The 14520-nt window shown below is 37.1% G+C and overlaps 1 protein-coding gene across 3 annotated transcripts in view; it reads right to left on the bottom strand.

Annotated features, from left to right (window-relative positions):
* Nucleotides 1–1587: 1587 nt before the first annotated feature.
* LOC309804517 (transmembrane emp24 domain-containing protein 7) overlaps nt 1588–14520 on the bottom strand; it is a 142234-nt gene continuing 129301 nt past the window's right edge. For all 3 annotated transcript variants that reach the window (XM_082621890.1, XM_082621889.1, XM_082621888.1), the window contains one exon: nt 1588–7752. In XM_082621890.1, coding sequence (XP_082478016.1) covers nt 7516–7752 — 237 coding nt within the window. In that variant the 3' untranslated portion in view covers nt 1588–7515. The remainder of the gene's footprint in view (nt 7753–14520) is intronic.

Raw genomic sequence — 14520 nt, 5'->3', positions numbered from 1 at the left:
CAAATCAAAACTACAATGAGATATCATCTCACACCAGTCAGAATGGCCATCATCAAAAAATCTAGAAACAATAAATGCTGGAGAGGGTGTGGAAAAAAGGGAACACTCTTGCACTGCTGGTGGGAATGTGAATTGGTACAGCCGCTATGGAGAACGGTATGGAGGTTCCTTAAAAAACTACAAATAGAACTACCATATGACCCAGCAATCCCACTACTGGGCATATACCCTGAGAAAACCATAATTCAAAAAGAGACATGTACCAAAATGTTCATAGCAGCCCTATTTACAATAGCCCGGAGATGGAAACAACCTAAGTGTCCATCATCGGATGAATGGATAAAGAAGATGTGGCACATATATACAATGGAATATTACTCAGCCATAAAAAGAAATGAAATTGAGCTATTTGTAATGAGGTGGATAGACCTAGAGTCTGTCATACAGAGTGAAGTAAGTCAGAAAGAGAAATACAAATACTGTATGCTAACACATATATATGGAATTTAAGAAAAAAAATGTCATGAAGAACATAGGGGTAAGACAGGAATAAAGACACAGACCTACTAGAGAATGGACTTGAGGATATGGGGAGGGGGAAGGGTAAGCTGTGACAAAGTGAAAGAGCAGCATGGACATATATATACTACCAAACGTAAGGTAGATAGCTAGTGGGAAGCAGCCGCATAACACAGGGAGATCAGCTCGGTGCTTTGTGACCGCCTGGAGGGGTGGGATAGGGAGGGTGGGAGGGAGACGCAAAAGGGAGGGGATATGGAAACATATGTATATGTATAACTGATTAAATTTGTTATAAAGCAAAAAATTAAAAAAAAAAATTTTGTCGGTACAACCAAAAAAAAAAAAAAAGAAAATACAAAGGACAGATGACAGCCAAAATCTTGAAGAACAAGGTATAAACACTTGTTTTACCAATATTAAGAATTTTAAAAGCTTTAGTAATTAAGATAATATGTTACTGGTGTATGAACAAACTGATCAATGGAATAAAACAGAGAGCCCAGAAACAGACTCAGGTAAATATGGGCATTTAATAGGTGAAAGACTTGGCATGGCAAATCAACAGAGAAAGCTGAGGTTTTAAGGTGGGGGGGGGACCTGGACACCTACCTTATCCCATATACAAAACTCAATTCAAGTAGAAAACAAAATCATACATATTTAGAACATAGTACAGGAGAAGATATTCATGACCTCAGGATAGAGAAGTATTTCTTTAACAATACATAAAACACCAACAATATGGGAAAAGACATATTTCACTAGGAGCAGAAAGATAAACACAAACTGTGAGAAGATATTTGAAATAGTTATAACCAAAGGATTAATCTCCTGAATATATAAAGGAACCCTTTTAACCGAAGCATCCAATTATTTTTTAAACGGGCAAAAAATGCGAACAGGGGCTTCACAAAAGAGGAAATCCAAGTGGTAGATAAACCTGTGAGGAAAAAAAAATTAACCTCATAGAAAAGCAAAGTAAGCAGCAATGAGGTATAATAGCATTTTCTTTAAAAATATACACATATATCTACAAAAATAACTGAAACACATCAAAATGCATAATGGAATTATGGGTGGATTTTATTCTGTGAACCATTATTTCTCAAATTCTTAAGTGTTGCTTTTACGACATTACAAACTCAGGAGATTTTCTGAAGTTTCAAAGTCTGACAACACGAATTTGGAACTTTCCATTGTTACTGGTGAAAGCACTGATTGATACAATTGCTTTAGAAAAGTCAGATGTCACCTAGTAAAGAGGAAGATATACGTACTCTATCAGCAAACAATTCCACTCCTAGATGTACTCTCAAGGGATGATACATATGTGCAACAGGACATAATATACAAAAATGTTCATAGTGGCTTTGTTTATAACAGCAAAAAACCTGGAACAATCCAAATGCCACCATAGTAGAAAAGACACATAACTTTGGTATATTTATATGGACTACTATGCAGTAATGAAAACTACAGCCATATGCATCAACATGGATGACAGCAAAACAAAGTCACAAAAGAATACGTGTACTAACTAATTCATTAAATAGAATATTCCATTAAACTTTATTTATTCAGGTTTACTTTTGCCTGATTTTTTTAGACATTTTTCAGGAACGTAAACATCAGTACTATTCAACTATGGTCCAATGACCATACTGAACTGTCAGTGGCTGATGAAGAGAGAAGCACATAAAGTGAGAGTAAGCATGCATAGAAAGTAAGCATTTGGAAAGGCTGATAGCAATTTGATATTACCAAAACATTCAAGCACATGATTTTGTATTTACAAAATTATGAGTTTGTGATTACCTGGAAATTTTTTTTAAAGTAGTTTGAGAAGTACTAGTACACATAACTGGTAAAAAGGAACAGAAAAATTATTTTCATTACAAGCAGAACATTGGTTATCTCTAGGGATGAAATTCAGGGATGTGATCAGGAAAGGATACATAGAGCCTTTTATGGTGCTGACAATATTGCATTTCTTAACCTGAGCATTGGTTATTATGAGTATGTGCTTTATAATTTTATATCTCTTTAAATTGTACATGTTTAATACCCTCTTCTGTATTATCACAAATTTCACAATTTTTAAAAGTTTACAAATTTGTTATAAACAATACCAATTCTTTAAAAATATATACATTGATCTATGGAAAAACTGAAGTACATCAAAGCAGATGGTGGATTATTGGCAGATTTTACTCTTCGAACCATTATTTCTCAAATTCTTGTGTTGTCTTTTCTTTGTAAGGTAGTAGCAGTCACTAGTAATTACCAGCACTTAAAACAGATTATGCCAGGCCTAATATATGTTGATTTCAGCAAGGAACGTAATCATCCTAATGATGCTATCTTATGGATAAAATGGAGAAACGCAGACTGAAAAATAGCACATTTGGTGGTTTAGGGATAACATCCCTATATTTTCCTCCAGAATTCGGAAACAACTGAGATGGAGAAGTTATTCAGGAGATCAAACATCACCCTTACTAGCAACAAAGTTAAAGAACATGTTTTTTGATCTGTACCGAGGAGTCCACCCCCCTGAATTAGAGATTAATTCACTCAATTGCTGGCCTAGCTAGACAACTATGCACCACTCCCCGCACCTGGAGACGACAAAGTGAAATTCCTTGGGGAACAAGTCTTTTGAACTATATATTTTCTTCCTCCTCTAGCATCCTATAAAGGTCTTAGAACCTTCAAGTCCATTCTGCTTCATGACTTGCTTAACATTAGTTTCTTACATAGCTATCCTGTCTCCCCCGACAATTATGTTCCTGGTCAGATTATCTTACTCATTTTTGAAACTTCTGGCAGACTATTATGTACATGATAGACTTTCATATTTGTTACATACTATTTAAGAGCATATATGAGTTGAGGCTACAGTAAGAACTTTCAGAACTAAAGAAAGATCAAGTGATTAAATTGGACCAATGACAAAAATATAGCTATTATTTATTAAGGGCTTGTATATGATAGACACTGACCCTAAGTGTTTTATGAACATCTCATTATATTCTCATTATAGTAGATATTACCTTAGTAATAAATGAAGAAACAGAGATGCCGAGTTAACAAAATCATTTGTGTGAGGTCACCATGATCTGAACTTGACTATGACTCCAAAGCCAAAGCACTGAACCGCTATTTTTTTAATTTTAAAAATTTATTTATTTATTTATTTAGGGCTGTGTTAGGTCTTCATTGCAGTGCGCGGGCTTCTCATTGCAGTGTCTTGTTGCGGAGCACGGGCTCTAGGCGCCTGAGCTCAGTAGTCGTGGCTCACGGGCTTAGTTGCTCTGCTGCATGTGGGAGGCGGATTCTTAACCACTGCGCCACCAGGGAAGCCCCTGAACTGCTACTGAGGTATACTGAAATCAAGATTGCTAAGCCTTTGGAGATCTATCCTTAAGTGGTGTTTGTAGGTAATTACTGCATAGTGGTTGAGACAGGGGGGTCTGGAGCCAGACTGCCATGGTTCATATTCCAGATTTTGCTAATTACTAACTGTGATATAGGCAGGTTTTTCTTAACCTCTCTAGGCCTCCCTTTCCTCATCTGTAAAATGGGAATAATATCCTTACTTCATAGGATTATTGCAAAGATGAAACGTGTCAATACAAGCAAAAGACTTATCACAGCATCTGGCACAAGGAAAGCATTCAATAAGTGTTAACCCATTGGGTTGGCCAAAAATTTCATTTGGTTAATGAATACGTTGTTCAATTTAGTTCCTGGTGAAAATGAAAAATGTCTCTTTACTCAAAACCAAACGAACATTTTGGCCAGCCCAATATATTACTGTTATTTCTCTGCTACTTTTGTACTTGTGCCTATGAACCAGAACATCCCCCATAACATTATAAAGGGGGAACAAAGTTGAGAAAACTTGGCAGTATACAACCAAAGGTTAATTTACCTAAAAACTAAGAGCTTTTTAGGGAATTGAAGGCTTAACTTCCTTTCACCAAAACTTTCAGTAAGAAAAGGAAAAGTAAGGTTTAAAGTGAGGTGTTTACAGGTTGTATTTCTCTTCTTTAACTTTCTTTCTTGGTCAGTCCCTGAGATGTTCCAATGAAATATCAAATAAATTATCACTCTCTTGCTACAAAACTATACTCCAAGCTGCAAGCTGATAAGGAGCTTCAAAAAGATTTAAATCTTGACAGAAATAAGTGAAGTCAGTTTGTTGAAAGATTTTTTTATTCTACAAGAATTGATTGGTGCAATCCTGCAGAACCAACATTTTTAATTTAGAGAAATTTTTCTTTTCAAAAGTAAATGAAAACCCCTTTTGAATAATTTGTATATCAATTTGTTTAATTCTTGAAAACAATAGTCATAGGGTCTGCTTTGTCCTAGTTAACCATAAATGTTACACATTTACAAACTGAAGCAAAAATGGATAGTACAGAGATTTAAATGAAATCTTTCAAAGAATAAAATTGCTTTTCAGTCCACTGTGTTTTCAAAGTTGATTTTCATCAAGCCAGGATGAAAGCTGTGAACCCCAAACCATTTGTTTCTTTAATAAAAAATGAATATTTAGATTATTAGCAAAGTAATATCTCAAAATGTATCTTCACACAGTTGGAGTTTTAGTATAAACTTATATATCAAGTCCCTTTCCATTATTTATTCTACTTTAAAAATATATACAGCTAATGATGTTTAAATATGTATTCTGAGCCATATGTCCAAACGTAAATATTTGGGAAATTCAAACTGTTGCAACAAGTTATGAAAGGATTAAAGAAAAAAGATGAGCTACAAATTATATAGGGGAAGGGAGAAAAAAGTTCTTACTTAATATTCATGTCTAGGTAGATATGTATTTTCTAATTTTTATATACATACCTAGTTGAGTATAGGCAAGCCATCAAACTTTAACCAGTTACAAACAGACTAGACTGAGTCAGTACTATTTTCTACAACAGGTAACAGTGGTGATTTAAAAAATTTTAATATATCTCAATAGTTTCACCACAAGTTATCTGTGGTAACAGTCTTTAAATATCATGAAGTTTTGATAGGCACAGATTAAATAACTGCATTATCTATGCCAAATTCGGCACACTGATGATACCCAGCTCTGCTGAATTATGGTGTAACTATCTGAATACAACAGAGCAGACAGGCAACCAGAAAAGGACATTTAACATACTCCCATGTTTATCACTTTAACATTAGTGTTTAAAATTTGCAAATCTAGAGGGACACTTAAAAAGCTACAGGACAGCTCCAATACAAGAACCCCAATAGATAAATCTGCAGAATCTTAAACTTCAGTTCTTAATCCACTGGTATATATTGTTGAAGGAGTAGCTAGTTGGTCTTCAAAAATTTTAGAATTAAATGTCTGAAAATATGTCCATCCCTTGCTACACTGTAGTACTTGAAATTAGCAAGCAGGACAACCTGAATTCATTTTGCTCTTACATGCAGCAGTGTATATGCATCTTAAGACAGCTTAGAATTAAGAGTTAACTTCTAGTCAGTAGTGGTAAGTGACTAGAATTGCTATCCAATCAGTATTCTGTGGTACCACATATCAAAGTCCCAACAATATGACAGTCACGTTCAGCACTCATCACTTTTAGGTGGGGGATAGAAGCATGGCCAAAAGCAGTTGCAATTATTTTTTTTTAACAGCATAAAAGCTTTAAACACAATTTTGCATCATCTTGTATTCTATTCTAGAATACTTGGAATCTTATTTCAATCAGCTCAATCTACGCAAGTTATAAAACACAAACACAGTCTAAACCCTATAGTCTACAGAAAATGCACTAATACTTGTTAAATGCAGTACAATCAATGAAGATTATCAAATAAGAAACACACACACACGGCATTCTAAATTTTTAAATCATCTTAGGGCTGCTAGCCAGAGATTGTACAAATTACATGTGCAAGACAAAAAAACAAAAAGAAGAAAGAAAGAAAGAAAAAAACCAAAGTAACTAACTTCTCAGTGCATCACACCCACTAGGATAAAATGTATGGCACTTTTATAATACTATATTACAACTCTCAATTTAAGCTGGGAGTGACTCAGACATTAAAGCCACATAAGAGCAAGAACTAGCCAATTCAAATGTTTAAAATGAAACAGATCACCTTTTTTCTTTGTAAAAGCACTGAAAATGTAATATGTGCAGCTAACTCACTAAAAGTCTTCTCATTTCATTTGCCCCCCATTGTAGTGTCTTAAATTATTCTGTAATTATTCTACCTGTTACAACAGTCTGACTTTTAAGGCCTGTGTAAACTCTATTATGTTATTGAAACATACTATTTTCTGTGTGGTAAAAATGTCTTTATGAAAAAAAATAACATATCTGGTTATAGATCATAGAATAAACCCAAACAATAAAAAGGACATTTTCCAAGCTACTGAGATATAAATTAAACCATGATGTATCAATTTAAAATTATATCAATATTAAACTAACTAACATTTCTATGGTAGATTTTTTTCCTCATAAAATTAAACAGTGCAGAATAGGGCTTGGGCTACAGCTAATCACATCTGGTTTTCTTAAAAACAAAACTTTATTTCCTATAAACAACTGAAAGGTAATTTTCTTCCTCCACAACACATGTAGACATTAAATTGAAGGTTTTAGAAATCTCCACTACTTACAAGAAAAGTATTTTTAAATGGCTAAAAGGAACCAAAATACCAAATTAAAATACTTTAGGGTGCGAAGAGCAGATAGAAACAACCAAGAAAAGAGTAGATCATTGTGTTGAATATTTATGAATAGCCCAAAATAAGTCCCAAAGTTTTTCTACCTTTACAAATAAAAAAAGGTGTCCTTTCCACAGCTTGGGGAATGCATCGTACATCCCTCCACAACAAGTATATGAGTAAGATTCTAAAAATGTTGCCAATATTAAGTTCTTCGGTACCTAAAATTAATTAGAGGACAGCAATATTACAGCGGCAATGGTGGATCAATTCTCAAAACGTAGTTACGATCCAACACGAGTTGTCGTGGTTCTTTTATCTGAGAAGAAGCTTTTCAGAAGAAATACCTGCCCTATGCTAACCACCAGAAGAATGAGGGCTTCTCCTACTGACCAATAGGCCACTCTTGTATTTAGATCCTCAGCTCGGCTTCGGCCTTGAGCCTCTCTCAAACGGAAATGAGTCTGATAGTCAATGACAGATTTCAGAGCTTCGTGAATTGAAACACAGGCAGATTCCATCTAAAGAGAAAGATTTTCAGTTAGTATGTTTTAATACTTTCTGTACAATCCATCTAGCATATTCATCTTTTCTTTTAATTTGATCTCAATTCCTCATCTGACTAACATTCTACTAAACTGGCACTCATTCACTCATTCGTGTCAATGGTCCTGGCAAAGCAACGCTTCTACGCATTCTCACTAGGATGACTGGTAAGGCTAGAGATCCCATGAAGCAGCTGCTTGCCCCAAACTGGAACGTCCCAACTGTGGCATCTGTTAAGGTGGCAGATGGAACATGAAGCTAACAGTAGGAGAAATACTAAGCAGTTAAGGTTGGTAGCTACCAAGTTTCAAGGCCAGGTTTCTTAAAGAGGAAGAAATAGGAGGAAGGGAATGGCAGGTCAGGTCAAATTATAATTTGACCAATTATAATTATATGAATCAAAGTCCAAATATATACAAAAACAAATGAAATATGGCATAAAAGTAGATTGTTAGTCAAAGTTATTTCAACTATCTCAAAAGCAGTTGAAACTGAAAAGTGACAGGTCAGAGTAGGAATTTTTTTTTTCACATTTACCGCTTTGCTAAATAAGTCTTCTTCCTCATGCCAGTCAATAAAACTAATATATATGTTCTCAATAGGACATAAGTTTCATTTTCACTGGGTAATGGGTTTGTAGGCCTTCATCTGATGATACCATAGCTTTTTCTAAATTACACTATCTGCTTTGAGACAGGTTAAGAGTAATTTTTTTGTTGTATACCAGTTTAATGTTTTTCTACTGCTGAAAACTTAATCCTGGTGATGAAATATATGCTTTATTATACTTATTTTACACCACAAACCATGTATTAGTTTTTTTTCAATTTTTGTTTGTTGTAATTTTAATAATAGACATTAGAAAATAACTTAAACACTTAATAAAGCTCTACCAAAGTAAGTATGAAAGGAATAGTTATAAAAACATTTCATTAAAAGTTCCTTTAAAAAGTATGAGAGATGAAGAATGGCGCCCCTCACTGCCACCCGCGCTGGGCCTGCAGCAGCTCTTCTGTCCTGTGCTATGGACTCCACAGAAGAAACAGTGTTTTCTTTGCTGCTTTAACAGTGGAATTAGATGTTAAGTATGTTGACATCGGTGCCCAGTATCCTGGTGAGGTAAGGAACAAAAGATCTTGGAATGAGGAGACCTACAAGATGGCAGAGGAGTAAGACGCGGAGATCACCTTCCTCCCCACAAATACATAAAAAATACATCTACATGTAGAACAGCTCCTACAGAACACCTACTGAATGCCTGCAGAAGACCTCAGACTTCCCAAAAGACAAGAAACCCCCCACATACCTGGGTAGGGCAAAAGAAAAAAAAAAAAAACAGAGACAAAAGAATAGGGATGGGACCTGCACCTCTGGGAAGGAGCTATGAAGGAGGAAAAGTTTCCACACACTAGGAAGCCCCTTCACTGGTGGGGACAGCGCAGGGGGAAGCTTCGGAGCCACGGAGAAGAGCGCAGCAACAGGGGTGCAAAGGGCACTGGGGCAGGTGGGGGCTGGGAGCTGAGGCTCAGGCTTCGGAGGTCAGATCTCAGGGAGAGGACTGGGGTTGGCTGCGTGAACACAGCCTGAAGGGGGCTAGTGCACCACAGCTAGCCGGGAGGGAGTCCGGGAAAAGGTCTGGACCTGCCAGAGAGGCAAGAGACCATTGTTTCGAGGTGTGCGAGGAGAGGGGATTCAGAGTGCCGCCTAAACGAGCTTCAGAGACTGGTGTGAGCCGTGGCTATCAGCGTGGACCCCAGAGATGGGCATGAGACGCTAAGGGTGCTGCTGCAGCCACCAAGAAGCCTGTGTGCAAGCACAGGTCACTATCCACACCTCCCCTCTTGGGAGGCTGTGCAGCCTGCCACTGCCAGAGTCCTGTGATCCAGGGACAACTTCCCTGGGAGAACACACGGCCTGCCTCAGGCAGCTGCAATGTTACACTGGCCTCTGCAGCTGCAGGATTGCCCTGCAAACCAATTATGACTACCATACCCCTCCCTCTCCCCAGCGTGAGTGAGCAAGACAGCCCTAATCAGCTGCTGCTTTAACCCCGTCCTGTCTGGGCGGGAACAGACACCGGAGGGCAACCTACACACAGAGGCGGGGCCAAAACCAAAGCTGAACCCCAGGAGCTGTGCGAACAAAGAAGAGAAAGGGAAATTTCTCTGTGCAGCCTCAGGAATAGCGGATTAAATCGCCACAATCAACTTGATGTACGCTGCATCTGTGGAATACCTGAATAGACAATGACTGTTCTCAAAATTGAGGCGGTGGACTTTGGGAGCAACTGTAGACTTGGGGTTTGCTTTCTGTGTCTGATTTGTTTTTGGTTTTATCTTTATCTTAGTTTTAGTGCTTGTTATCACTGCTGGATCTGTTTATTGGTTTGGTTGCTCTCTTTTATTTATTTTTATTAATTTTTTAAATTTAATTTTATTTTTATTCCTTGGTTTCTCTTTTTGTGAGGGTGTATGTGTATGCTTCTTTGTGTGACTTTGTCTATTTAGGTTTGCTTTTACCATCTGGTTTGAGGTTCTACCTGTTAGGTTTTTCTCTCTTCCTTTTCTTCCGAGCTGTGTGGCTGCCAGGGTCTTGGTGCTCTGGCCGGGTGTCAGGCCTGAGCCCCCGAGGTGGGAGAGACAAGTCCAGGACACTGGACCACTAGAGACCTCCTAGCCCCATGTAATACCAATCGGCGAGAGCTCTCCCAGAGATGTCTGTCTCAACACTAAGAGCCAGCTCCACCCAACGGCCAGGAAGCTCCAGTGCTGGACACCCCATGCCAAACAACTAGCAAGACAGGAACACAATGCCACCCATTAGCAGAGAAGCTGCCTAAAGTCATACTAAGTTCACAGACACGCCAAAACATACCACTGGACACAGCCCTGCCCACCAAAAGATCCAGCCCCACCCACCAGAGCACACACACCACTCCCCTCCACCAGGAAGGCTACACAAGCCACTGAACGAATCTCACCCGCTGTGGGAAGACACCAAAAATAATGGGAACTACGGACCTGCAGCCTGTGAAAAGGAGACCCCAAACACAGTAAGTTAAACAAAATGAGAAGACAGAGAAATATGCAGGAGATGAAGGAGCAAGGTAAAAACCCACCAGACCAAACAAGTGAAGAGGAAACAGGCAGTCAACCTGAAAAACAATTCAGAGTAATGATAGTAAAGATGATCCACTATCTTGGAAATAGAATGAAGAAAATACAAGAAATGTTTAATGAGGACCTAGAACAACTAAAAAGCAAGCAAACAATTATGAAGAACACAATAAATGCAATTAAAAATATTCTTTAAGGAATCAATAGCAGAATAACTGAGGCAGAAGGACGGATAAGTGACCTGGAAGATAAAAGAGTGGAAGTAACTGCCGCAGAGCAGAATAAAGAAAAAAGAATGAAAAGAATTGAGGACAGTCTCAGAGACGTCTGGGATAACATTAAATGCACCAACATTCGAATTATAGGGGTCCCAGAAGGAGAAGAGAAAAAGAAAGAGTCTGAGAAAATATTTGAAGGGATTACAGTCAAAAACTTCCCTAACATTGGAAAGGAAAGAGTCAAACAAGTCCAGGAGGTGCAGAGAGTCCCATACAGGATAAATCCAAGGAGAAACATGCCAAGACATATATTAATCCAACTAATGAAAATTAAAAACAAAGAAAAATTATTAAAAGCAGCAAGGGAAAAGCAACAAATAACATACAGGGAATCCCCATAAGATTAAAAGCTGATCTTTCAGCACAAACTCTGCAAGCCAGAAGGGAGTGGCAGGACATATTTAAAGTGATGAAAGGGAAAAACCTACAACCAAGATTACTCTACCCAGCAAGGATCTCATTCAGATTCGACAGAGAAATTAAAACCTTTATAGACAAGCAGAAGTTAAGAGAATTCAGCACCACCAAACCAGCTTTACAACAAATGCTAAAGGAAGTTCTCTAGGCAGGAAACAAAAGAGAAGGAAAAGACCTACAAAAACAAACCCAAAACAATCAAGAAAATGACAATAGGAACATACATATCGATAATTACCTTAAATGTAAATGGATTAAATGCCCCAACCAAAAGACACAGAACTGGCTGAATGGACACAAAAACAAAACCCGTATATATGCTGTCTACAAGAGACCCACTTCAGACCTAGGGACACATACAGACTGAAAGTGAGGGGATGGAAAAAGATATTCCATGCAAATGGAAATCAAAAGAAAGGTGAACTAGCAATTCTCATATCAGACAAAATAGACTTTAAAATAAAGACTATTACAAGAGACAAAGAAGGAGACTACGTAATGATCAAGGGATCAATCCAAGAAGAAGATATAACAACTGTAAACATTTATGCACCCAACATAGGAGCACCTCAATACATAAGGCAAATGCTAACAGCCATAAAAGGGGAAATTGACAGTAACTACAAATCGACAGTAACTACAAATTATTGGAACTACTACAATAATATTAGGGGACTTTACACCCCACTTTCACCAATGGACAGATCATCCAAAATGAAAATAAACAAGGACACACAGCTTTAAATGAAACATTAGACCAGATGGACAAAATTGACATTTATAGGACATTCCATTCAAAAATGACAGAATATACTTTCTTCTAAGTGCTCATGGAACAATTCTCCAGGATAGATCATATTTTGGGTCACAAATCAGGTTTTGGTAAATTTAAGAAAACTGAAATCGTATCAAGTATCTTTTCCGACCACAACGCTATGAGACTACATATCAGTTACAGGACAAAAACTGTAAAAAGTACAAACACATGAAGGCTAAACAATACACTACTAAATAACCAAGAGATCACTGAAGAAATCAAAGAGGAAATCAAAAAATACCTAGAAACAAATGACAATGAAAACATGATGACACAAAACCTATGGGATGCAGCAAAAACAGTTCTAAGAGGGAAGTTTATAGCAATACAATCCTACCTCAAGAAACAAGAAACAACTCAAGGAAACAACCCAACCTTACACCTAAAGCAGTTAGAGAAAGAAGAACAAAAAACCCCCAGGGTTAGCAGAAGGAATCATAAAGATCAGAAATAAATGAAAAAGAAATGAAGGAAACAAGAGCAAAGATAAATGAAAGTAAAAGCTGGTTCTTTGAGAAGATAAACAAAATTGACAAACCATTAGCCAGACTCATCAAGAAAAAAAGGGAGAAGGCTCAAATCAACAGAATGAGAAATGAAAAAAGGAGAAGTAACAACTGACTCTGCAGAAACACAAAGGATCATGAGAGACTACTACAAGCAACTATATGCCAATAAAATGGACAACCTGGAAGAAATGGAAAAATTCTTAGAAAAATACAACCTTCGAAGACTGAACCAGGAAGAAATAGAAAATATGAACAGACCAATCACAAGCACTAAAATTGAAACTGTGATTAAAAATCTTCCAACAAACAAAAGCCCAGGACCAGATGGCTTCACAGGTGAATTCTATCAAACATTTAGAGAAAAGCTAATACCTATCCTTCTAAAACTCTTCCAAAATACAGCAGAGGGAGGAACACTCCCAAACTCATTCTACGAGGCCACCATCACCCTGATACCAAAACCAGAAAAAGATGTCACAAAGAAAGAAAACTACAGACCAATATCACTGACGAACATAGATGCAAAAATCCTCAACAAAATAGTAGCAAACAGAATCCAACAGCACATTAGAAGGATCATACAAAATGATCAAGTGGGATTTATCCCAGAAACACAAGGATTCTTCAGTATACACAAATCAATCAATGTGATACACCATATTAACAAACTGAAGAATAAAAACCATATGATAATCTCAATAGATGCACAAAAAGTTTTCGACAAAATTCAGCACCCATTTATGATACAGTCTCCAAAAAGTGGGCATAGAGGGAACCTACCTCAACATAATAAAGGCCATGTATGACAAACCCACAGCCAACATCGTTCTCAATGTTAAAAAACTGAAACCATTTCCTCTAAGATCAGGAACAAGACAAGGTTGCCCAATCTCACCACCATTATTCAATAGAGTTTTGGAAGTTTTAGCCACAGCAATCAGAGAAGAAAAAGAAATAAAAGGAATCCAAATCAAAAAAGAAGAAGTGAAACTGTCACTGTTTGCAGATGACATGATACTATACACAGAGAATCCTAAAGATGCTACCAGAAAACTACTAGAGCTAATCAATGAATTTGGTAAAGTAGCAAGATACAAAATTAATGCACAAAAATCTCTTGCATTCCTATACACTAATGATGAAAAATCTGAAAGAGAAATTAAGGAAACACTCCCATTTACCATTGCAACAAAAAGAATAAAATACCTAGGAATAAACCTACCTAAGGAGACGACCTGTATGCAGAAAACTATAAGACACTGATGAAAGAAATTAAAGACAATACAAACAGGTGGAGAGATATACCATGTTCTTGGATTGGAAGAATCAATGCTGTGAAAATGACTATATTATCTAAAGCAATCTACAGATTCAATGCAATCCCTATCAAACTACCAATGGCATTTTTCATAGAACTAGAACAAAAAAATTCACAATTTGTATGGAAACACAGAAGACCCTGGATAGCCAAAGCAATCTTGAGAAAGAAAAATGGAGCTGGAGGAATCAGGCTCCCTGACTTCAAACTATACTATAAAGCTACAGTAATCAAGACAGTATGGTACTGGCACAAAAACAGAAATATAGATCAACGGAACAGGATAGA

Source organism: Mesoplodon mirus (assembly GCF_964341445.2).
Source record: "Mesoplodon mirus genome assembly, chromosome: 5".
Taxonomy (NCBI): domain Eukaryota; kingdom Metazoa; phylum Chordata; class Mammalia; order Artiodactyla; family Ziphiidae; genus Mesoplodon; species Mesoplodon mirus.
This window is presented reverse-complemented; position numbering and strand designations above follow the sequence as displayed.